This window comes from Thamnophis sirtalis, unplaced genomic scaffold, assembly GCF_051295495.1.
Source record: "Thamnophis sirtalis isolate CommonGarterSnake01/CBP01778 unplaced genomic scaffold, rThaSir2_p1.2 scaffold_7, whole genome shotgun sequence".
Classification (NCBI taxonomy): Eukaryota; Metazoa; Chordata; class Lepidosauria; order Squamata; family Natricidae; genus Thamnophis; species Thamnophis sirtalis.
The window spans coordinates 41,245,867-41,272,183 of record NW_028261387.1 but is presented as its reverse complement, the minus strand read 5'-3'; the positions used below and the strand labels follow the sequence as shown (position 1 = coordinate 41,272,183).

The 26,317-nt window shown below is 41.0% G+C and overlaps 1 protein-coding gene across 3 annotated transcripts in view; it reads right to left on the bottom strand.

Annotated features, from left to right (window-relative positions):
* The window catches only part of SLC6A9 (solute carrier family 6 member 9), a 61,754-nt gene extending 43,948 nt beyond the window's left edge, over positions 1–17,806 (bottom strand). Inside the window, exons 1-2 of one of the 3 annotated variants that reach the window (XM_087719799.1) lie at positions 17,658–17,806; positions 6,229–6,379 (exon numbers count right to left, since the gene is read on the bottom strand). In XM_087719799.1, the coding sequence (XP_087575925.1) occupies positions 6,229–6,258 (30 nt within the window). In that variant the 5' untranslated portion in view covers positions 6,259–6,379; positions 17,658–17,806. Of the gene's footprint in view, positions 1–6,228; positions 6,380–16,541; positions 16,817–17,657 lie in introns of those variants that run through there. The other 2 variants (XM_087719798.1, XM_087719800.1) reach the window with 2 other exon arrangements.
* Between the last annotated feature and the right edge of the window lie 8,511 nt (positions 17,807–26,317).

Genomic DNA, 26,317 nt, shown 5'->3' with positions numbered 1-26,317 from the left:
GATAAAAATCTTCACTATGTTGGAAGAAATATAGGCAATTCTAGTACTGTATACGTAGTCCTTGATTTACAACCATTCATTCAGGAACTGATCTACGTTATGGCAACACTGAAAAAAAGAGATTTACAACTGGTCCTCGTACTTACTACAATGGCAGCATCCTCATGGTCATGTGATCCAAATTTGGGCACTTTTCCCGCCAGCATATATTAACAATTATTGCAGCATTTCAGGATCATGTGATTGCCATTTGCAATCTTCCCAACTGGCTTCCAGCAAGCAAAGTCAAGAGGGAAAACCTTTGATTGAGCTTTACAACTGCATAATTCACGTAACAACTACAGTGATTTGCTTAACAACTATGGTGAAAAAAAAGATTGTAAAATCAAGTGCAACTCACTAAATAACCACCCTGCATAGCAATAGAAATTCTGGCCCCAACTGTAATTGTAAATTGAGGACTACTTGAATAAGAATAAGGACAGTGATATGTTGCAATTTTTTTTAAACAGGAGGGTGAAAGTCCAACATGAAATATTAAAATGCAATATCAAAAGCCCACAAAAAGCTATGAATAAATACATGCTTTAGCAATGGCTTGCAAATGGCCACATCAAACTAAGAGTGTCTGTGGGTTGTATCTAAGCATGTGTTTGTTGAATCAGGCAGGACAGCAGACATATGGCTGTGATGCAAGTCCCATCTCTTTATTCTACGTCACATGCACATCAAAAGATGTATGGCTCGCATCACAGCACTCTGCCTGGCATCTTATCTATTCCTCCTATTTCCCATGTTTGCTTTTGTGACTGACCTTTTCTGGACTTGGAAGCAAATCAAGGTTGGGACTGATAACCACTAGGATGGGAGACTTTCAGGGAATACCAGGGCTGCAGCTCAGACTGGAAAGTTGAAAAGCATATCAAAATTTTGTTGCTAAAAACTTATTTGGAATTAAACTCTTTTACTCTTAGACAGGCTAATGCATTCTTGATGAATGTATTCTATTTTATTTTTCTTTATGTACACTGAGAGCAAACCAAAGACAAAATCCTTTTGTGTCCAATCACACGTGACCAATAAAGAATTCTATTCTATTATATTCTATCATTCAACATATTCCTTACTTGTGAATGTAAGAGGGTCCACATCAGTAGTGGGATTCAAAAATTTTTACTACCGGTTCTGTGGGCATGGCTTGGTGGGTGTGGCGTGGGTTGGTGAGGGTGACAGGGTAAGCATACTGTAAAATTCCCACCCCATTACAGTGGAAAGATACTGCAAAATCCCCATTCCCTCCTCATCAGCTGGGACTCGGGAGACAGAGAATAGATTGGGGGGAGGCAGTCAGAGGCAGTATTTACCAGTTCTCTGAACTACTCAAAATTTCCGCTACCGGTTCTCCAGAACTGGTCAGAATCTGCTGAATACCACCTCTGATATTCGGTCTGTATCATTATAGCTCTTTAACAAAAAAAGAGCCCCATCCCCAGGGTTGTTGAGTGACACTAAACATTCTTTCCCCCAAAAAACAACAGAACAGCTTACCAAACTGGGATCTTCCCATATACATGATATGGGAACTGTGACTGTAGAATTCCCAACAGCAGTCCTACAACATCTTAGAGAACATTTAGTTGAAAAAGGCAATATAAGCTTAAAATAGTTACCCAAAGCTGAGTGTTATTCTGTATCTAACTCCATTTCCCAACACGACTATTAATAATCTCTATGATGTTTGTCCATTATGCTCCCTGACAAAACCAACGTCAAGCAAAGGGGCTGCATCGTGTGCTGGTCTAAATGCTGCAGTTCACTTAATTAGGAAGTGAATTTCTTGATGTGTGAATACGTATAATAAAATGCAGAAATCAAAGCAAAATGTTGCACCCACTCACAGTTTCATATTTATCTTATACTGCATTGTCCATGTTCAAATATTAGAATGGGGCCTTCGGTCAAGCATTCGTTTTAATAAGATCCAGATACTGAAGAATTACTGAAAAGGGTTTGGATTACTAAAAAATTTACTTTTAGAACAAAATCCAAGTCACAACTGGGCCAAACTGAGTTGTAATGAAATAATTCCATAAGAAAGTCAATAGGAGTTGAAAATGTATCAAAAGGGATAAAAAAAAGCTTTTACGCACGTCTGAGCACACAGTAGTCTTCTCTGTTGAGAAAATTTTCTATGGTTTTTCACACTGAAACATATTTTCCTAGGACTTGTTTATTTAAAATTACAAGAAAAATGATACTCAAAAGAAAGAGATACTCATAAGGAATTAACAATAGGAAAGAGGAAAGAAACAAGAATCAATGAAGGAATATAACAAAACTCAAAAAATAATAGCTATGAGTAAAATAAGAGGGTTAAGAATGGTGAAATCCAAATGAAATACAATAGAAGGGGAAATAATATAAGGTGAGCGGTATCGATTGATAATTGCTATTAGAAGGAACAGGAAGCTCCTGTTTGTATTGTATTGTGTAAATGTGGTGTACATCTAGGTTTTGTGTGTGTGTATTTTACATGTTTGCTAATAAAAAATTATTTTTAAAAAAGGAATTAACAATAACGGCCAATCCCTAAAGGGAAGGATTTCTAAGGAAATTATTTAATTTATTTATTAAACCAATTGATAAGGCTATGTATCTCACAAACAGCAACATAACAGCAATAGGCTATAAGATGCTGAATTTATCTTGCCCTAGGTTATTAGTGGATGATGGGCTTATGATGCTATTCCAAGAATGCCCAGGCAGCAGAGTGAGGGGATTAGCATCTTCCCTGTGGCCCAGAAAGCTGTTGATGGCTGTCCCAGTGATCCATTCACACATGATGTATGGGACCAATTAAAGGTTTTCATGCCAGGTGCAGGCTGTATAGGTAAGAATGCTCTCCTAGTGATCTCTTCAATATCCTTTTCCCCAAAACAGTATGTGATTCCCAAACTGAATTAGAAATTGATTAGAATAGGCTTAAAACAATGAAACAGCGTTGTCGCATTATTTTAAATCAGGGGCTACATTTTTGTTTGTTTGTTGTTTGTTACTTTCTTCAATGGTTGAGAACTGCAGAGAGACAGAGCTATGATATAGTGATGTCTTCAAGTGGATTTTTGTTCCTGCTGCACATTTTCAGGTTTAACTTTTTTGTCATCTAGGTGTTACATCAGTGTTTCACCTTCTTTTGCTTTTGCTAAAAATTTGTTGTTAAATCTCATGGTTATGGTTTGGTTCTTTGCCATCAAGTGTGTTATGTACAGTGTATTGTAATGCGATTCCAGGAAGCAGACTCATCAAAGAGACGGTAACAAAAGCTGAAAATGGCTACACGTGGCTTATGGACTACAACCTGTCCAGCTCTGTCTTAAATATTATACTAAACTTTCATGGCCCACAGCCACTTTTTCCAACAGGCTAAGTGCTATTCTGAGATGCATTTTCCCTTGCTGCTGCATACAATGAAGCAGCTACTTCTGACAGTAGAGAGAGATGGGAAGCGAATCAGAGCCAAGCCTTCACTTGCTGCCTTCCAGCTCACTACATGGAGCAGATTATCTAAGGAATATCACCGATAATGTAAGTGTTACTCTGAGGGACTCTAAGCTTGTTGTGTTGCTTGCCTATATAGGCAAGCAAAATCTGCTGCAGATTTGGAGAGTCCTGCTCAAAACATGTTCAGATAAGGCAATCAACTGGCTGACTAGCCCTTTCTTGAGAAAGAGCATGCAGATCTTCTGCTCATATAGAAGCCCGTTTAGGCTGCCACTTTGGGAAACATGTATACATGGCTAGGACAAAGAACTATAAGTAGTGCGGTCAAAGAAAATAATGTGCAGAAAGTACAGACAGTGACAATTATGTCCTTAACAGCAGCATTCCCAAAGCAGCTGCTGCCTAAGCAACATGGGCTTGTTCGGTGTTCTAGCCTATCCACTTCATTTCTGTCCCGGGGTGTACACTACTACCCCAAAAGAGCTCATGAGCACTAGACAATAACAGACAAAATAGCATAAAAGGAAGAAGGCAAATATGTTCATCATGCACACAGGAAGAAATGCAATGTATTATAATAGGGGTAGATAAGCACAAACATTTGTAAATCTCTGCTAGAAGACTTTCGACAGCAGTGTGAACAGTTCAAAGCAGCCAACTGCTTTCACACACAGACTTTGCAGCCTGGAATCAAGCCAATACAACACAGACCAGCAAAAGACAAGCACTTTCTTATGTCTATTTTTTCAAATGGATTAATGCTGGCTGATCAGTGTTACTGCCTAGCAATCAAAACTGAATAGGGAGGATACGGGCCAGTTCTTCTATGCATATCCCTCTGAATTGATAAAAGTGGGCAGAGAAGTGTCTGGGTGTGGGTGGGCGAGTGGTGCATATTACTGTATCGCTTGCAAGTAAATATGAATGCAAATCATATTTGCATAATATATGATGCTGCTCAGACAACTTGAAGATAAAGCATAAAATACACAAAAATGCGTTCAGAGAAATGAACAATGCTTGTGAAACATTGCAGAATAGAGTCTGTGTTCTTTATGTTGGCAATTATGTGTGTGCTTATATATACATAAATATGTCTTGTAGCTATCTGAGTCCCTTCCCCCACATGTTCCAGTACTGACACTGGCACGGTGCCTCTGGCTGAGGTGCAAGCTATTTCAGGCGTCTCCTGGGAGCCCCATTCTTTGTCAATGTAGAAACCCAAACCACAAACAAATAGCAACATACTGGAGCCAAACTTTTCCCACCTGCTGGACACTGACTGTTTCCTGGGCAATGCTTGGTGACTTTACAGCACTTCAGAGGAAGTAACATTACCTCTGAAGAAGTAATGCCTGGAGAAGGCACTTCCTGCATTCTTCTGTCTACACTATTTGGGACAGGAATCATAATCAAGGGACATTAAAGAAGCAAAGTAAGGGTCCTATTTTCTAGTCTCATGAAAAATGTGAATTCTTTAACAGACCATAATCTAGTCCGGCTATATCCCAGCACCGAGCCTGATTTGCTAAGTAACTACCATATTTTTCAGAGTATAAGACGCACCTTTTACCCTCAAAAAAGAGGGTGAAAATCTGGGTGTATCTTATACACTGAATACAGCATTTTTGGCTTCCCGAAACCCCACCCCTTCACCAAAATGGCTGTGCATAGCATTTATGAGGCTTCCAGAGTGCTCCTGGGGGCTGGGGAGGGCAGAAATGAGCAGAAAATGGGTTGTTTTTTGCTCATTTTTACCCCCCCCATCCCCCAGGAGTACTCCTAAAGGCTAGGTATGCCATTTTTTGACAAAAAATGGGCTCATTTTCATGAAAACCAGGCCATTTTTTGCTCATTTTTGGGCCCCTAGCCCCCAGGAGTACTCTATAAGCCTCCTAAAGGCTATGCATGCCCTTTTTTTGGCAAAAACGGGCCCATTTTTACAAAAACAAGCTGGTTTTGGGAGGTCTGCAGAGTTCAAAAACCTTTTTTTAAATTTGTCTCTTCAAAATCTTTTATACTCTGGTGCGTCTTATACTCCGAAAAATACACTACTTAATATAGACTCTAATACTGTCGCAGTTAGTCTCCTGAATAAATTAGATCTTTGTTCAATATAGGTTTTGTACCTCATTGCTTCCCCTAGTCAGCTTCATACTCAGGTTAAATTCTGGTGATTAGGCCTAGAAAGCTTCCCACCCATCCTGCTTCTTGTTCTGGGACTATCCTGATAAGAGGAGGTAACCGAAGGTGGGGAATGGTGATTAGCAGAGAGCTCCTTCATGTATAGCATGCAGCTCCAGGCCCAATGCAATAGACAGCCAGTCCCCAAATCATTCAAGTGGGGATGGTGAGGAACACAAAGGGCTGGATGTTTTAAACCAGGGATCACCAACCTTTCGGACCTCAGGGACCACTAAATTCATAATTTTAAATCCTGCGGACCACTAATATGATTTTTTAAAAAGATAAATAGTATTTAGTGGAATATAAAAATGCAAATAATTTTTCTGCAGACCACCAAAATTTTCTCATGGACCACCAGTGGTCCGTGGACCACTGCTTGGTGACCACTGTTTTAAACAGTAGCCAAAAGTCTGAAAGAGACACTTCTTCCATCCAATCCTATGGACTCCCCCAGTTTCCAAGAGCACCCTCTCTTATTTTTTTTAATACCAACACCTCAAGCACAGTATTGCAGAATCCACAAGGGATCCCCAGACTCACCAGTAACCCCTCACTGCATTTTTCTGCCATGGTTCTGGGCCAAGATGTGGGCACCCACTTGCCTGCTATCCCGTCTCGCTGGCTACACTTCCAGGATAAGCAGAGACCTCAAATCATATGGCAGGACAAATCAGACCAAGGAGACAGCAAGCTGTGGAGAAGAAAAGGACAGAACTTAGAGAAAACAATTAAAAAGGAAAAAGTAACCAGGATGAATTGCCTCTGAATCTTCAGTGAGAAGCAATTATGCCCAATTATGCTTCTCGAGGCCATTTGCAGTAACCACCAATAAACCCAGTTTGATTAACTTGTAAAGGTCATTTCTTTTTACTGTGTATATATGTGGTTATATCACAAACATACACTATAAACACACATGCACGCACGCGCACGCACACACACACTGACACATACTGTAGTTATACAATCTACATTCAGCATATGCCCAAAGATGGTAAAATGAGTCATATCAGCAGGACTGGGAAAGAACACAGAGTTTGGGTGAACAGGCACTATATTTGCTTCACTATTTCTGGGTTTTTCTGTCCATTTCTTCCATCTGAAGCAGGAACAGTCCCCCCGAATTGCACATGGCTGAAAAGAGCATAGCTAATGCTCAGAGCATGAAGTCTTCAGGGCACTGAACACGCACAGGGGCACAGCTGCCATTCAGGACACAGATGGAAAGCAATTGCCTTCCACACCATTGCACTAGTCACGTGCCAAGCCAAGCCTACTAGAGTCCAGGTGGTACTGCCAGGAATAAAAAGGAGGCAGGAATTAGCCCACCTTCTCCCTGGTTCAAGGAAAATTTATTCCAAGAAACCTGTATAGGTATGCAAGTCTATCCATTCAAGGCAGGAAAAGCTACTTTGTGAAACATAGCAAGCCTGAAGAATGTGGAGAGTATGATAAGAGCTGGGAACGTGAAAAAAATGTCTTCAGTGCTACAGCACAATGGAGTGGATAGAAAGGGTGACAGAGTTTCATGGCAAAACCTAAGGAGATAAGAATTTGAGTAAAGTGCCCAAACCACTATCTCGCTCAGACATCTGTAACTGGTGACTCAAACTTGCATTTTCTCTCTGTTGTATGAAAAGAAATCTATGAAGAAAGTAACTCAGTTCAGGTTATTCAAGTTCACAGCTTCATATAATTTTAGGGTCAAATATTCTTGAAGATCAAAGCGATGTTTATATCATATAGAGACATTAATGCAGAAATGCCATGGATCAGTGCAAGGGTACATCACACTTTAGATGTGGCTTTTTGAGGTTTTGTCTTCCCTGCTGCAATTCAAGCCTCCATAGGTTTCTCGTTTCTCCTTCTCCTTTGCCCTGCTGGCCCATCTGAGTTAAACTGGTAGATCCCATGAGTCTTGTTTTATCCTCAAGAGAGCTAATTTGGTACCACAGGAACATTTTGATTCTTGGGAACAAACATTACCTAAATTCCTGTTAGAACAATTACCTAGAGAGATTGTGAGCTCTCCTTCATTCAATGGACGATTCAAATAGAGCCTAGGAAATCCTCTGATACTTTAATTTAGACTCCTGCACTTCAACAGAGAATTGAACTCATGAGCCTAAATACTTCCTTCCATCTCTATTGCTTGTTTATATAAGAAATAATATTAAAAGTCTTCTTATTCTTTGCTTTATTTCTTTATGTTCAGGTCTGAACACCAAATGAAACCAGTATCAAAACCAGAATTTGCAGATCAGATACATAATAAAATCTGTTTTAAACTTTAAACACGAAAAACTAAATAAAAACAAAGAAGCTATTGGATTCAAGCTTACTTATTATTACGCAACCCAATATAATTATGCAAAGAGTGTGATTTAGTTTTTTATGGAATTGCAGATTTAAAGGAGTTAAACCAGGGTAGGTTCCTGCCCATCCTAACCTCGTCTATAGAAGAGGTTCCACAAATTTACCATGCTGTTTAGAACCGGTTCCAGCTCCCTCCCCCCGCCCGTCCGCACCACGCTTGTCCTGCCTGCCGCTCACTGATTGATTGACTGGCTCGCCCACCTCTAAGAGTCCTATCTAAACCTTAAAGTTTTAAAGCTGTCAAGTTTGAACATCCCTGGAGTTTTTTTTCTGAAGGGTTAGGGGTGCAAGGGTCTTGTAACTTGACAGCTTGCGTGCTTCAAATGCGAGTTTCTGAAGCAACATTTTAGTTGCTAAGCAAGAGTGTTGTTAAGTGAGTTTCATCACATTTTACAAGTTGGCCATGTCCACCCAGTCACTTGACTGCCAAGCCACTCCCACTCGGTCACATGGCCAGCAAGCCACTCCCATCTGGACACTTGGCCGGCAAGCCACTCCCAGAAAGCAGGCTACACCTACAGAAGAGGTTCTAAATTTTTTTGAAACCCACCACTGAGTCAAACACAGAGGTGCCAATCATAATATGACAGAATCATTAGTCCAGTAGAAAAGAACTATAGTAAAAATCAAAAGGGATAGAAATTTATTTTAATTTGAGGAAATAGCTAAATTTGAAGAAGCTACAGGCTCTGGGAATTTCATTGTCCCTCAGTAAACATCTTGTCATCTAGGTTTCTTATGGAGGAAAAAAATCAATGAAATTTCTAGCCCTTTTTCACATCTTTAGAGCACAACAGATTTTGATAGACACTTTGAAGCAAGTCTCCTAAGTAGTTTAAAATAGTGTTTAGATTAGTTGGAAAAAGTTGAGTGTGTGCGGGGGTGCAAAAGTAGTACACTCCTTTGATTCCCTCCTTTTCCAGATTATTTTACTTAATATCTTATATAACGTCACCATGTCACTATCAACTCTTTGTCATCACATAGATTTATTTTCAGGACATCTGTTCCCAGCCTGGTTCAACAATTGGACACACACACACACAGCATCTCCCAATTTAATACATGCTAATAATACTGTTTAAATATTTGTAACTGCATGTTGCCGATGGCTTACAAAAATCTTTTCAATAGGCAATAGTGAGATTCAATTACCTCCTAATTCATTCCAAAACTGCATTGAATTTAGGGATTACTTAACATCTGGGATAATTAATTAGTTAAACTTCATAGCTTAAGACAATCAGGTATGCTTTTAAAATAGTAAAGTATAGTGCTAAACTTGTCCTGCAGTATTTAGACATTCCTGCTCATTCCTCTAAATGGTGACCCAAAAGTTCCTCCGAATCCTCCTGATTGCATTAGTCACACCATTAACTATTAGGCGTGGACTGTTCATATATGAAAACATTATTAAACTATGAGACTGTCTTTAAAAACTGTCTGCAAATTGGTGCAAAATGCAACAGCCAGGCTGCTAGTACAGGGTGCAGAAATCACATGTTACTAGACTGAAAAATCTGAAATGATCACCAGTTGCCTATTGGGCACAGGTTAAGGTGCTTATGCTGACCTTTAAAGCCCTAAACAGCTTACCATTCAATCATTTGCCGGATTGTCTCTCTCACTCTGAACCTGCCAAGAAGCTTAAATCAGCTGTGGAAGCTTCTGGAAGATTCCCCCAGTGGTGTGCTGATAAATGTAAAATACTGGTATTTGGTCCTGCCGGCTCCAATGCAGCTGTGGTGCTGTGAGCCGCCAAACAGTTTATCGGGACACAAGGTGGCATGCTTCAGATGGCTTGCAATATTCCTGAAAATGTAAAAATGGGCTGCTGCAAGCCAGCCCCAATGGATTGTCCCTTCCTCCTACTTCCAGATGTTCCATCTGTCTAGTGCACCAGAAAGGGTCTTCTCTGGTATGGCCCCCATGCACTTCCCAAAATGATGCATTTGGAGCCCAGAATTTAGGACATTAGTTTCATCGAGCCTGTAATTATTAGCGGCGCAGAACTTTAGCTTCAATTATACTTATTTTAAATGTTGTTTTGATTTAAACATAAAACAGTATTCTTACATTTTGTACTTTCTATTTGTAATAGTCATAAGCTACTTTGAGCAAAAAGGTGGGGCATAAATTAAACAGTGCCAATTGTTACTTCACTACTAACCTGCTGAGACCAGACAGGGAGCACATGAAACAAAAATGGCAAAATTTGTTGGCACATGTCTGAAGAAAACATGAGCAACTGAAAACTGAAGAGGTAAAGAGAGATGCAGCAACAGATCCCACTAGAAATGGCTGTGGCATAAGAGAACAATATAGCAGTGTCTGTGAATGCAGATAATAAACCAAGAAACTGTTTCCCTCTGTAAGATTGACCTGCCTTACTTGCTCCAGCAGAGTGGGCATACTGTGGACCCTGTTGGTCAAGGAATTCTCCCGGGTGGGGTCTAGAAGAACCTTTTCTGCTGTGGCCATCCTTTGGAATATCATTCACCTGGAATTGAGATCTGCCTCTATCCTCTTGGACTTCTGGAAAGAGCTCTGCCAATTGGGGCACCTTTTGCTGGAGGTGGCTGGTGGAGAGAAGATCACACTGCTCATATATTTGGTGCCTAAAGGGTAAAAGGTAAAGGTTCCCCTGCACATGCGTGCTAGTCATTTTTGACTCTAGGGACGCTGCTCCTCTCCGTTTCTAAGCTGAAGAGTCAGTGCTGCCCGAAGACATCTTCATGACTAAATGCCAAAGGCGCATGGAGTGCTGTTACTTTCCCACCAAAGTGGTCCCTATTTTTCTACTTGTATTTTTACATGCTTTTGAACAGCTAGGTTGGTGGAAGTTGGGATAAGTAACAAGAGCTCACTCCATTATGCGGTACTAGGGATTTGAACCGTTGAACTGCCAACCTTTTGACTGACAAGCTCAGCACCTTAGCCACTAAGCCACCGTGTCCCTATAATTTGGTGCCTAGTTTCAATTAATTCTTGTAAGTTTAATGTTTGTGTATGTGAGTTTTTATTGTATTGTAAACCACTGAGAGTTGTTTTGGATAGGTGGGTGGCATATAAATTTAGTAAATAAATAGTAGAACTAGGCAAAAAACTGAGCAGCCAGAGAAAGCTATTCTTGCTGTCACTCTCAAAAGAGAGAGATGGAATGCAAAAAGAGATAAATACTTTAATATAAACTTGTGTTTTGCAAAATCCGAGAAGCCTGAAAGGGGGGGAAGTGGCAGATTTTCTCAAGCTCATGGGGAAACAGTGTAGTGTCCCATGAAAGCTCTCCTCATGGCTCACTAGAGCCACCAAAACAAAAATGGTCTGGAAGTTGAGTTATAGCAATTGGGATGTCAGGGTTCCAAATAACATCCAAAATTAAATCAGACATGCTGATTAAACATCAGGTGCAGCCGGTGTCCACGACTGCTTTAACCTCCCAATCCCCCACTAATGAAACAGCATAGTAGAATAGAATATTAGTGTGGCAGGCCAAAGATCCCTAAAGGAACTAGCTGCAGGCCTGACATGGGCTTCTTTTCTTGTTGATTTGAAATATTTTGTTGCTTATCATTGTTTCAAACCAACAAGAAAAATGTCCAGTTGCCATGACTCACAGACAACTCTACCTGGATGACTGAAAATTTTCATCAACAAGAGGAAATGATGCAAAAGCAACAGATAAAAATCAGATTTGATGTCCTTTAGAAACTGTTATGTATCATCAAGTAAATATCAATTTTTATTAGAGTATATTTATAGATCTTCTCCATAATGATCTGTCCCTAACTGGTTATTCAGGTCTTACAATGCAACTTACAGTGCATGTATGATCCCTCTGAGTCCAATTCTTCCTTTTTTTAAAAAAAAATCTTATAATAAGTGTCTAGTGTGTTTTAGAGATTAAGGTCTTGGATGGGGATCGAGGAGACTTAAATTCATGTCTAGGTTCAACCACTGAAATTCACTGGGTGACTTCTGAATTCTGGGCGATTTTCTCTCCCAGGGTTGCTGTGGAGGAAAATTAGATGTGCTCGTTACACCACCTTGAACTCCTGGAGGAAAGGGAGGATATAAACCTATCAAACAAAGAACAACAATGACAGCAATTTATTGTTTTGGCAATATTAGTGCTGCTCTCCAATTTAAATGTGCAGTGAGCTCATACTGAAATGTTGATTACCCCCTTATGATAAAAAAAAATCATGCTATTATCACAAGGCTAATGAATGAAAAGGCTCTTAGCTATTGCTACTCTCTGCTCTCAGTATCAGAAAGGACTTCAAAGTCAGATCAGTAAACCAATTTTTACCTTACTGTCTCTCAGCAGGTTAAGGTCTAGCTCTGGGCAATGTTGAGAAGAAATGTTTATTTTGCTTCATTGGAAGATATTGTAAACATTCTCTTTTGTAGTTAAATCAAGGTGGAAATGCAACAAGCACAACAAAGAACCTCTCAGGCTAAAGAAGAAATTGTGCAACCAAAGGGACAGTGAGGGGATAATGAAACAGAGGCTCTTTCTGCTTCAGTGTCCTGAATTTAAGGAAGTATGTGAAAGATATTCCCTACTGTTGTCAAGGTCCAAACAAGAAAAATCGTACTCTACACAAAGAGGCAGGAAAAGGTGACACAGGAAGTATTATGTGATATGGGGTCTGACCCCATCTCTAGATATAATTAAGATGCCCCCACTCTGGACAGGGACTGGAATGATGTTTTTCTTTTCATCCTGAGCAGTCCTTGTCCTGCCAACAAACTCCTACTGCATTGGGATGCAGAAAAGTTTTCTACTCTGCCATGCCAAAAACAAGGAAGTGCAGTAAGAATTCTGCAAAATAGCAGGGACATCTCACAAAAGGGTATGGGAAAGCTTTGCCAGAGATGAAAGGATGTCTCAGGATGAAAGAGAGACAGAAAAAGAAGTCATTAGTGGAGTATGCATTTGATAGAGCAGGGTGCATTTCCCACTCATAGAACATAGAATAACAAGAGTTTGAAGGGACCTTGGTAGTTTTCTAGTCCAACCCCCTGCTCAAGCAAGAGACTCTATACCAACGATGGCTAACCTTTTTGTCATCGTGTGCCAAAAACGCCGCTCCCCCACCCCCATGCATGTGTGCACAACCCCCCTGCCCCTGCGCATGCGTCCCGCCCCATGCCCATGCGCAGCAGAGACCTAAAAATCAGATGGCTGGTGGGAGGCATGAGCGCATGCACGGTGGAACTGAGCTAGGGGGACAGCTCACATGCCCGCAGAGAGGGCTTTACGCTACCTGTGGCACGCATGCAATAGGTTCGCCATCACAGCTCTATACCATTTCAGACAAGGGGCTGTCCAGTCTCCTCTTAAAATCCTCCAGTGACGGGCACTAATAATAATGGCCTGATATATGGAGCTTTCCTGACAAATAAGTCATAGTCAACTAAATAGATTTTGCTAGCTAAATATCACAGATACAGGGAAACAGAAGTTTTTAAAGAAAACCAAACCAATTAATCCATCTTTGAATATTTATAATTTTTTTGGAATGGAGGCTGTTCAATTCAGGTAGTTCGCAACTTACAACCACAAAATTTAAGCCCAAAATTTCAATTGCTAAGCAAGACAGTTGTTAAGTGAGTTTTGTCCCGTATTACAACCTTTCTTGCCACATTTGTTAAGTGAATGACTGTACTAATCAAGTTGGTAATATGGTGGTTAAGTGAATCTGGCTTTGCTATTGACTTTGCTTGTCAGAAGGCCACAAAAAGTTGACACATGACACCCAGGACATTGTAACTATCTGGCATAAATACATGCCAGTTGCCAAATTTTGATTATGTGACCATGGGGATGGTATAACAGTTGTAAGTGTGGAAAACAGTCATAAGTGACTTTTTTAATGCTGTTGTAACTTTGAATGGTCATAAATAAATGGTTGTAAGTTGAGGATTACCTACACTGATACGAATATATTTTAGCTGATAGTATGAGAGAAATGTTGCCCCAGCTTAGCCATAATGTTCTATTGACAGTGATCAATTCTCTAAAGTTTTTACAGATTCACTCAAGGGTAAATGAAGAGTTATTCAAGTTGAACTTCATTCCTGATTATCCCATAAGCACATGTCCTTGTTTTCTTATCAAAGGCACAGAATGGTTTGCCTTTGCCCTCTCTGTGGTGTCTTTTTTCATTTCTCAAGTCTACTTACTCCCATGCAAGTGTCAACTAGGCCTGACCCTAGTAAGAAATTTTAAGATCAGTCAAGGTCATTTAGGTGCTGCCATTTCCTAGGGCTACTGATTCACTTCAAAGGATTCATACTAGGCTATCCAATCTTAAATTGCCAGCCCTGGACCCTCGGAAGCTTGGGAGCACTGCACCCATATTGGAACTAAGTTAGAAGGCAATAGAGCAACGGTTACTGACACACACACACACACACACACACACACACACACACACACACACACACACACAAATGAACCTGTAGTATCACCTTCTCAAGGGTGGATAGACAGTGTCTACAAGGATGGATAGATTCTGCAAGAAGATTGCACTAAAATCTGGTGGTTTATGTTCTTATATTTGCAAAGTATAAATGTTCAACCCCAACAATAAAAAGTTCCCATCTCCAATTTAAATTATCATTTCATGTCCTTCAGAAAAAGATCTTAACCCACAAAGCTTATGCTGCAATGGAAAGATTTTCCTCTTTTAGTAACACAGATCTGTTTTTATTCTAAAATATAATATAAAAGTACGCTGTAATTTTGAAATTTCTGTTCATTTTTTAAAAAATGAATCTATCCCAGTTTCTGAATCTGGATTGGAAGTGACATTTATGCTTCTCAAGAATGCTCATGGCAAAATCTTTAATATTTAAAGTTCTGTATTTTACGTTCTCCCCACCCCCATTTTATTATGTGAATAACTTCCTGTAATCGGGAAGTTTTTCCATTTATTAAGTTAAGGGATCTATAATAGGCTAAACAGTTTGGTACAATATGCTTTAAATAAAACAGCAATTTAACTGAATAGCAAATAAAAGTGAAGTAATTATATTGTTATGCTGAAAACACACTTTTGAATGGCTACCTTTTATTCTTACATTGCTACTCCTTCAGTTCCCAGTGTGTGTTTTGGTAGATTATCTTTATCAAGATAGCGTGAGTTACTATTTATTGGAAAATGAATGTTGGCTGAACTTTTTTTTGCCTTTGGCAACTGATCAACTAGAAAATAGGAATGTTTATGCATTTGGTTAAAGAGAGATAGAAAAGGAAATGGAATAGTAAAGAAACTTGTATAGTACTCAGTTTCTGACAAACTATCTTCCAAATATTTTAAGGTTGCTCTTAAACTATGCAGTTTGTTTCCTGGAGATTTATGCTTGGGTCCCATCCTTCCCGCTTATGGAAGAGAGGTAATTCCCTTTAGCAAGATCTTCTCAATCTAAACAGGTGATTCATAAACACTATGTAACCTGCTTAGACTGAGAAGATCTTGCTAAAAGGAATTACCTCTCTTCCATAAGCAGGAGGGATGGAATCCAAATACATAAATATAAATATAAATATAAATATAAATATAAATATAAATATAAATATAAATATAAATATAAATATAAATATAAATATAAATATAAATATAAATATAAATATAAATATAAATATAAATATAAATATAAATAATACACACACACATATGTTGTATTTATGCTGTATATGTATATACATATACATATACACACCCAGTGCCCTATGAGGGGGGGAAAGGGACCACTGACAACAGTCAGTCCTTATTTTGCCAAGTCCTTATTTTGCCAAGACTACAGCGTGGTCCAGTGGTGAGGTTTTCACTAGCCAACGGTTTGAGAAATATCCCAAAGGGGATAAAAATTGATTCTGAACACCTGACAGCAGAGGATGCCCAACATTACAAGCACGATGGGTGGAAAGCGGGGGTTACATCAGCTGCCACGTGGGAGCGGTTCCACGTCCACCCACACATGGTGAGGTGGAAAATTACAGCCACGAATCCCCCCCCCAAAGCTCTGACCGCAGGACAAGACGCAGCCGAGGACCCCACCCTCCATATCATACAGCAAAGACCACCCCGGGTGGCGAGTGACCACGCCCCTAAACAATCCCCCCCCCCCGGCGTCGAAAGGCTCCGACCGCAGCCATCCTTCCCCAGACTGAAAGGCAATTCCGCCTGGCACCGTAGCGCCAATGACAGCGGCAAATGCACAGCGCTGGAGGCCGAAGGAGGCGCTGGCAGCTCTTACGCTTCGCCTCAGGTTTTCTAGCGACACGTTTTCCTCTCCCGCTAAGGCGCAAGATGCCGGACGCCACTCTCACACCCCAGCGCACAATCCACGCCGCCGCTTTTTTCTTTCTTTCTTTTTAATCTGGCAAGGCCAGACAGGTTCCCCAGACAGCCTCGGGGGGACCCCTGATTCGAGTCCCCGCAGCCTCCGCTGCCGCCGCTTACCCTGGCCATGCTGCACTGGTGCCTCGCGCGGGTTCTCTCCAGGCGCGTTGTCAAGGTGGCTTTCCCCGCCCGCCCCGTTCAGCGACAAAGTTGCATCAGATCTTGCTGCCGGCAGCTCTCGCTACTCCCTTTTCCCAAGCCCTCCACGCGTGGGGGTGGGGCGAAGCGGCCGCACGCGTGTCAAGCCCACTTTCGATTCCCGCTCTCTGCTCTGTGGGGGTCGAGCGCCGCCGACTTTAGTGAAAGTTTTGGTCGCGGCTTCGAAGAGGGAAGGGGGGCGGCGGCAGCAGAGAGGTCCCGCCTTCCCCGCGTCGTCGGCTCGGTCCAGCCTTCCCGCCCCCCTTGCTGATTGGAACGTCCTTGCTTCTTAGCCTAGCCACGCCGCGGAGCTCCGGGGAGGGGCTGCGGCGCCGAGTCTGGATTTGCGGTGCAGAGCAAGACTTCGGGGAAGGGCTTAACGTTAGTTCTTCCCCGCTGGGCTCTGCAAATCCACGCGGCAAGGAAGAAACCCTAAGATACCTGCCCGGCATGCTCGGCCAATAAGCTTCGGAAAACAAGGGGCAAGCGCCCGTCACGTGTGGGGGTGGGTGGGTGGCTGGGAGGATTTACGAAGGAACCGATCCGGGGCGAAGGAAAGCACCCCACCCCACCCCACGGTTCGGCGCGTGCTTAGGGGGCGTCTGGCTCCGTCTGCGTGCGCGCGCATAATACCAGCAACACATTCGATCGCGACAAAAAAACGTGCCGATCTTTTTCAACGTCTGGATGCCCGAGCCTGGAGACGTGAGAACGCGAAGAACTGACAGCTCGTTGCCCAAACATCGGAAGGCGGGTTAGGGAAACAGGAGGGTGGTGGGGAAAGGCAAGCATGCACCGCTTATCTCACCTTCAAACAGTACCATGGACAGTCACACCGGGAGAAAAACTAATAACACCTACGTACAATACAAACACACCTAGAAGCGGAGGTTTTTTTTAGCTCTCAACGGTGCTCATCCTTAACCTCCTCCAGTCTTGCAACGGATCCAAGAGGCTTTCCCCCCCCCTGCAAGGAAAGCTTAACTCCGTAAAATGTTAGCAAACAGATCGTTGTTTTCTATGGCATCTTCCTCCTACCTAAAGATCAGCCTGTGGATCGCTAGGCACTGCCCGCAGCGCCTTGGTATATAAGCGTGCCCAGCGTGGCTCGATCTTGACTCTGCTATCGGGGGACGGGGGACCTCCTGCAAGTCCAAGCGCGAAGCATCTGACTGGCTCGGCGTGTGTCATATAAAGAAGGGGGGTGGGCAGTTCAAAGCCTTGTTTCTCCACCCCTGACAAATGTTGCCTTCTTTCCTTCACTCCACGCCGCAGCCACACACTAGCGCGGACGCATACTCCGCCTCCGCCTGTAGCATAATCTCCTCCATCCGGGTGAATACCTTGGACTACAACCCCCATAATCCTCAACTACGGAAACGAACGCGGAAGGCATGTAGCGGGTACCGTACTGTGGAAGGCTGCTTTAAAATACAAACATCCCTCTGCATTCTTCTACCTCAGGCCTGTGGCAGTGATTGGGGAAGGCGGGGGCAGATCTTGAACTTCTACGTGGCATCGCTTTCCCAAACTCTGCCTGGGAACCCCTGAGATTTTGTGCCCTGCCGCCCCCTGCTGGCATCCGTTCAGGCATGGGGGCTTTGGGGAGGGGGGGATAAGACTCCATAGCAGAAGAAGCCATAATTTTGGTAAATAGCAACGATTCAGTCATGGCTTGGGTTTCTCTCAGTGCCCACATTCCTGCAGTCACTCGGTGGACAGGATGTAACAAGTAGCCTAGTTTGTCTAGAAGGCTAGTAGTAATATTTGCTCCAAGGCAGGAGGTTCATTTATGCTGTGTGTGAGGGAAGGTGTATTTGAGAGACAGGCAAAGCAGCAGGCAGGCTTGACTTCTTCTGGTAAATGCAAACAACAACCCCCGGTGTGGTACTGAACTCTTTCAGGCTTCTTAAATGGCAGTGAAGAATGCAACCAATTCCAGTGTATCCAAAGACCATTTACTTAAGTGGTTTATGTAGTGGGAGTGTGCATTAGCTTTGCAGGCATTTGCTGCAGGGAGGTGGCTGATGCAATCATACTGGAAAATACACTGTAAAAACCCAAGCTGGCTGAAGGCACTCCTTTTTTTTCATATTTGTTGACAGTGACTCTAGTTTCTTTGCAACACAACATTTGACTCAGCTAGAAGCACACTCTTCTCTCACCTCCAAACACAAGAGGTCTTTTGGAAGAGAAGGAAAAACACTTCATATCCTACCCTAAGATAGCATTTGGCTTTTTTGCGGCTGTTTCACGTTGCTGACATGTACAACTTGTGGTTCACAAAGGCACCAAGATCCTTTTCACATATACTACTCCCATCTTCAATTACTCTCTTACATGCTTCGTATCCAAATGCAGAACTTTGTATTTTGTCCAGTTAAATTCCATCTTATTTACTGTAGGAACATTCAGGAAATAGCCACTGATCCCCTCTCCCCCAGCATTGCTGACTGAAATGATTGTCCTGTTCTATATAGGCAAATCCAGCCTTATGGATTTTAATTTGAGAACAGTGTTTGTGTCATCCAAAATAGCAGCACTGCTACCACTACTTAACATGCCCTTCAATGCCCTTCTTCAAAGAAATGAGAGTAACTCCTGTGAATTGATGATTTGTGAGCAAATAGTTACCATTCACTTTTTCTTTTTTGTACTTGCTGAAACTTGTAACAATGGCTTGCTTACAAATCTTGTGTTTTTTTCTTCTTCAAAATGTCAGTTACTGAAAGTGAAAGAATTGTGTTGGTCCATGCATGTGTGTTGGAGAATCAATTGTTTTGACTATAAATCTTCCTGCAGTAGGAAAGAACCTGGATAAATGGAAGCAAATAAAAATTTATTTATAGCTATTACATAATAAATTGTCCTGCATTTTATGCTTATTATTTTAGATTTATACATTTTAGTTAAGCTCTATTACTTCTTCAGTCCTACTGATAACACTGTTCTCTACCAGATACTCACCAATCCTCTTGGAAGGATCCAGCTCTAAAACCTAGACTTATAAAAATGTAGCCAATGATGGAGCTTCTGCTGCTCCAAGAGAACTTAATGGGGTTACTAATGACTCTCTGTATTAATGACAAAGATCAGATCGTTATCTCACAGAACTATTTAACCAGATGCTTTGAACACAATAGCAGCATCAATATTTATATGAAATGGGTGAATAAAATAAAAGAGGACCCAGATTGTTGAGGGCAATATCCTGATTCTGCAAACTGCTTAGAGGGCTGTACAGCACTGTGAAGCAGAATATAAGTCTAAGAACTATTGCTATAGTGCTATTGCTAAATATTACAGTTCTTTAGTGATCATCATCTGGATTTTAAAAAAATGTTAACATTAAAATTTGTGAGTTCTACACAGTGATTGCTTGACAGAGAAAAAGAGAGGGACAGTGGAATTTCACAATTTTCTTAGGAATCAAACTAAGAAGTGTCAGTTTTTTTCCTCCAGGCAAAGTATGGATAAGTGGAAAAATTCATGATGCTACACAGAACCCACCTTTCAGAGCTTTATGTTTAATTACATAAGATCACTGTCAATAAACAGGGGAAGGACACAGCTAACAGCTAACTTTAGAAAGGGAGGGGGATATTTTTTTTCACCATGTGTGGACTTTTAACTGCAGAGAAGATGAGAGTCTTATTGATGTATATGGTAAATTCTCCCCTCCACCTCATTCCACCATGTTTTTACTTTTTATTTTCCATTTTCATAACATATAATCACATGTATACTATTACATAACCAATATCATATTGTATTAAGTAATAATTACATCAGTTCCTCTTGACATCAACTCCTGGAAAGATAAAAACCAATTATTAGCTCTTATGCTCTCCATACACCACTTTCTTCTGCCTCTCTCCTCCCCCTCCTTACCTCCTTTCTTCCCTCCATCATCCTTTTCTACTCTACTTCCCCTTCCTTTCTCCTTCTCCTCTCTCCTCTTTCCACTCCTCCTTATTCTCCTCATCTTGCCCCCTTACCCTCTCTCCTATCCCTCTCTTCCTATCTTTCTTCTCTCCTCTGCTTCCCACTCTTCCTCTCATTCACTTGGTGTATTTCAGCTTCTGAGCAAACTCCATTCTATGTTGATGGTATTTATGCTTCCATATCAATATACTTAACGTATCTTAGTTTTAAAGAAAAAATAAGAGAAGACAGTATACATGTGCAATCATCTTACTTTAAAATCTAACACACCTCATCAAACCTAATATACTTCCCTCCCTCCCACCCTCTTCCCCACCCCCCCAACCTTCCCTCCCCTGACTTCCCAGAACCCATACACGGTATAAATCTTTAACAAAAACAGTCTAAAATATATTTGAAAAAAGAATAGAAAATAGATAACATCTTTAAATTGAACTTAGCTCCTCCTTGCTAGGCTAACTTTAAACAATTTATATCATTCCTGATCTTAATCATAAGCTATCTGGAATTTCTTAGTCCCATATTTATTTTGAGTAAAATTGATCCATTTTTTCCAGTCTCGTTTATATCTCTCGTTTGAGTAGTCCTTAAGATATGCAGATATTTTAGCCATCTCGGCTAAATTTGTGACTTTCAATGTCCATTCTTGAATAGTAGGCAAATCTTCCTTCTTCCAGTATTGCGCCACCAACAATCTAGCTGCAGTTATTAAGTGCAAAATCAAATTAACCTCTACAGCTGTACAATCAGTAATTATACCTAACAAAAATAACTGAGGGGTAAACTTTATCCTTTTTTTAAGAACATTTTGCATAATCCACCATATTTTTATCAAAATGCCTTAACCTTTTTGCAAGTCCACCATATATGAAAATATGTGGTGTCAAGAGAATCACATCTCCAGCATTTGGTTTGTAAGTTTGGATACATAGAAGCCAACTTTTTAGGATCTAAATGCCATCTATAAAACATCTTGTAAAAATTTTCTCTCAAGTTTTGGGCTTGTGTAAATTTTATATTTCTTACCCAAATCCTTTCCCATGTATCCAACATTATTGGTTCTTCAATATTTTGATCCCACTTTATCATACACTCTTTAACTAATTCTGTTTCGAAGTCCATCTGTATTAATACATTATATAGTCTCTTTATATGCATTAAGCTTTGATCTCTTATTTGTTTAAGTAAATTATCCTCGACTAGCATGAAACCAATTTTTTGATCTGTTTTCTACCTAGCCTGTAGCTGTCCATACTGGAACCATGTTTGGATTACCTTACCTGTAATTATATCCTGTTTTTGTACTATGTTCATATTTTCTATTGCATGTCTAGGAATTGCCCACATGGGTATCTTATCATTTAATTTGTATTGATATTTTTTCCAGACCCGCAGTAGGGCATTTCTTAAAATATGACTTTTTAAATTCTTGTCCACTTTTTTGTTATATAGCAGATAAGCATGCCAACCATATACCAGATCATGCCCCTCAATATTAAGTATTCTATCATCTGTTAAATTAATGCAATCACTAATTACAGATAAAGCTACTGCGTCATAGTATAGTTTTAAATTGGGTAATTTCAAACCTCCCCTCTCACGCGCATCTTGCATTATTTTTAGTTTTACTCTCGGCTTTTTCCCTGCCCATACAAATTTATTAATACCCTTCTGCCATTCTAACAGGTTCACATCTTTTTAAGTATTGGTAGCATTTGGAAAAGAAATAAAAATTTAGGTAAAATATTCATTTTCACTGCTGCTATTCTTCCCAGCAAAGATAACTGTAACTTCTCCCATTTTTTCATCTCTGTCTGTATACTATGCCAAAGTGGTTCATAATTATACTTATATAACTTCCCGTTTGAGGTTGAAATATGAACTCCTAAATATTTGACCTTTTTAACTATTTCACATCCTATCATTCCTTCTAGTTCTTCCTTTTGTTTAGTATTCATATTTGTAGCTAATATTTTTGTTTTCCCTAGATTTATTTTAAATCCTGACACTTGACCAGGGACGTGCAGTCACTAGAGGCAGGGGAGGCGGGGCCTCACCAGTCTCCTGGGGGAAAGGAAGAATTTTAAATAATATTTTTTAAATAATTAAAGCCAGGGTAGTTGCTACCAGATTCAAAGTCACAGTGGCTTGGTGTCTGCTCTCAGTGTTAACTATGGGAGGAGGCCAGAGAACTCGGAGCCTCTTTTGCCTAAGGAATTGTTCGCCTTTTAAAAGTTAAGGAGGAGTTAACAAGCAAACACTTTCATATGCAAAAGAGGCACTAATTCTCCCGCCTCCTGATCGGGGAGCAGCGAATCATGCCTTAAGAGCACGCTTACGTTAGCATGCTTACGTTGGGCAGACAAGAGGAAAGTTGAGAGAGTTCCACAGCTGGAAAAAGTGGATCGGACGGAGGGAGGGGGGATTCAAATTTATTGTAATTTAATTTGTAATTTGTAATTTAATAAAAAATTTAATTTTTTATTGTGAGGTTTGTGTGTGTGTTTTTTTTCTTTCTTCACAGCGGTGGGGTCGGAGGAGGCAGGGGGGCGAGGCAGCGGAGCACGGAAGCGGCAGGGATGTTCTCACCGCTGTGTTTCAACAGGCCAGGCGTCTCGCATTTATGTCCGCCATAAACGCGAGACACCTGGCCTGTTGGACACAGTGGTGGTGGGGGGAGGAATTGGCTGGGTGGGCTGGCTGGCTGGGGAGGGGAGACCTCTTTAAAGCCCAGCATCGAGTGGGGAGGAGGAGGAGGAGGAGAGCGGTGAGTCCAGGCAGGGAGCAGGTCGGGCGGGGGTTGGTGGGCTGGCTGCAGGCTAGGGCAGCAGGATTGTTCGTATGAGGAGGCGGGGGGGCAAGGCGGTGGAACGCGACGGCGCGAGAAGCATCTCAGATGGAGCCGGGACACCCGGAAGCCAAGCCGGCACTTAAAGGAATAAAGGCTTGCCTTCCAGGTGTCCCGGCTCCATCTGAGATGCTGCTTGCGCCGTCGTGTTCCACCGCCTTGCCCCCCCACCTCCTCATACGAACAATCCTGATGCCCCGGCCTGCAGCCAGCCCAGCACCGAGCGGGGACGAGGAGGAGGAGGAGGAGGAGGAGAGCGGTGAGTCCAGCAGAATTATTCATCGGAGGAGGCGGGGGGCAAGGCGGTGGAGCATGACGGCGGCGAGAAGCAACACCCCCGCCACTGTGTCCGACAGGCGTCTCGCGTTTATGTCCGCCATTAATGCGAGACGCCTGTTGGACACAGTGCCGGGGATGTTGCTTCTCGCCGCTGCTGCAGTCTTGCCTCACCAACGCTAACCGTCACCGCACGTCACTGCACTTGACCATATTGATTAATCATATTCATTAAGATCTTACTAGATTCCTGCGGTTGGGTTAATATTATAACCAAATCATCCGCAAAAGCACGTACTCTATATTCTTGCTGCCTAATCTTAATTCCCTGTAAGCCCTCCAAGCCCCATATTTTATTCAACAATATTTCCAAAGTTATGATAAACAATAATGGGGACAAGGGACAACCCTGTCTTGTACCTTTTTCAACTTGAAAAGAATCTGTTAAACTTCCATTAACTATAATTTGAGCTGTTTGCTGTTGATGTATTGCTTTGATTGATTGTAAAAAATGTTCTCCTATTTGCATTTTTTGCAGTGTTTTCAACAGGAATTGCCAGTTAACTCGATCAAAGGCTTTCTCAGCGTCCAAAAATATGAGCGCAGCAGGAATTTGGTTATTCTTTCCCAAATATACTAGTGCATTAACAATTAATCTCACATTACTTCTCATTTGTCTCCCTTGAATAAAACCTGTTTGATCATTATGAATCAATTGTTAAATAACCTATTTGCTAGTATTTTAGTAAAGATTTTATAATCTACATTAAGTAGTGATATAGGTCTGTAATTTTTTGGTTGAGAAATATCTTGGTCTTCTTTGGGTATCAGGGATATAAAAGCTGTCTTCCAAGATGGGGGTACCTTACCTTCCGTTTGAAACTTATTAAATAATTCCTTAAGAAGTTCTACCATTTCTAATTGTAGATTTTTATAGTAAGCCACTGTCAAACCATCTGTACCTGGTGTCTTCCCTACCTTTAAGTGCTTGATTACCTGTAGAATTTCCACCAAGGTTATTGGTTGATTCAATCTTTCCCTCTGCTCTTCTTTAACTATGGGTATTTTTTCTTTATCCAAGTATCTCTCTATATCTAGACCTTTAATTTTGTCACCCTTGTACAACGCTGTAAAGAATTCACAGAAGACCTTTTGAATCTCATCCTGTTGATACACTTCTTTCCCTCTGTAGTGCAATTTGGCTACGTTACGAGATTTTTGTTTTTTCCTAATCTGATATGCTAACCATCTACCAGATTTATTTGCATTGCAGAAAGTATTATGTTTTGCATATAACAGACTAGTGGCTACCTGGTCTGAGATCAGCATATTAAATTGGTCTTTTAATAAGGTAATTGCTTCTTTAATCTTTATATCTCCTGGTTTTAAAGTTAACTCTTGCTCTTTCTTCCTAATTTCATCTTCCAGTTCTGTTCGCTTTTCCCCCTGTTTATGTCTATGTAATCTATTTAGATTTATCAAAGCTCCTCTCATATACGCTTTATTTGCATCCCATACAATTTCCATAGATGTACCCTTATTCATATTAAAAACAAAGCATTCTGTTAACAATTTTTTGCATTCATTAATATATTTCTCATATCTAAATAAATTTTCATTCAATCTCCAAGACCTTCTTGCTTGCGTCACCCCTCCCAACTCCATCCAAATCGGGTTATGATCTGATAAAACTCTAGCACATATCTTTGTCTTCTTTACCCTAGAAAGCAAATCATTGGTAGTTAATATGAAATCAATTCTAGAAAAGGATTGATGTATATCAGAAAAGAAGGTAAAATCGTATTCTTCTGCATTTCTTTCTCGCCAAATATCTCTCAGTTCAAAATCATCCATCATATCGAAAAAGGACTTGGGTAGTTTCGCTTGCATTTGGTTATTTGGGCGAGAAGCCTTCTTATCTTTCTTAGTGTCCATAACACCGTTCCAGTCACCCAATAGTATGCAGGACCTATAATCCCACTGTACTAATTTGGCATGAAGCTTTCTATAAAATCCATTTTGTTGTTGATTGGGAGCATATAATCCCAGTAGCAATGTCCTTTTCCCTTCTAATACCAAATCTATTGTGATATATCTTCCTTGGGGATCTGCTTCGATTAGTTCAGCTTTCATATCCTTCCTTAAGTAGATAACTATACCATTTTTCGTCTCTGAAGCAGAAGCTATAAAATGTTGTCCAAGTCTTGTATTAATCAAATATTTTTGATCATTTGATCTAATGTGAGTTTCTTGCAAACAAATTATATCATTCTTGAACTGTTTTAAGATAGTGATTTATTTTCTTTCTTTTCTGTGGGGAGTTTAATCCATTGACGTTCCATGTTAGGAACTTAGTTGTCATCTTTGGCTCCCTGAAGCTTTTTTAGAGCAATCTGAACATCCTGGAATTTAACCTTTGGTCTGGCTCCTCCCACTGTTTCTAAGATGGTACCTGTAGCATCTTGACCGGTAACAGGTGTTTGTTGTGCTTGTTGCTTTTTAAATTGTTGGTCCATTTGTCTGGTAATCACATGGGTTTGTCTTTGTTCCTTGGCTCCTTGTACCTCTGAGAGAGAAAGATGATCCATCCTTGTTGATAGTTGGGTAGTTTGCGGTCTATCTTGTCCTT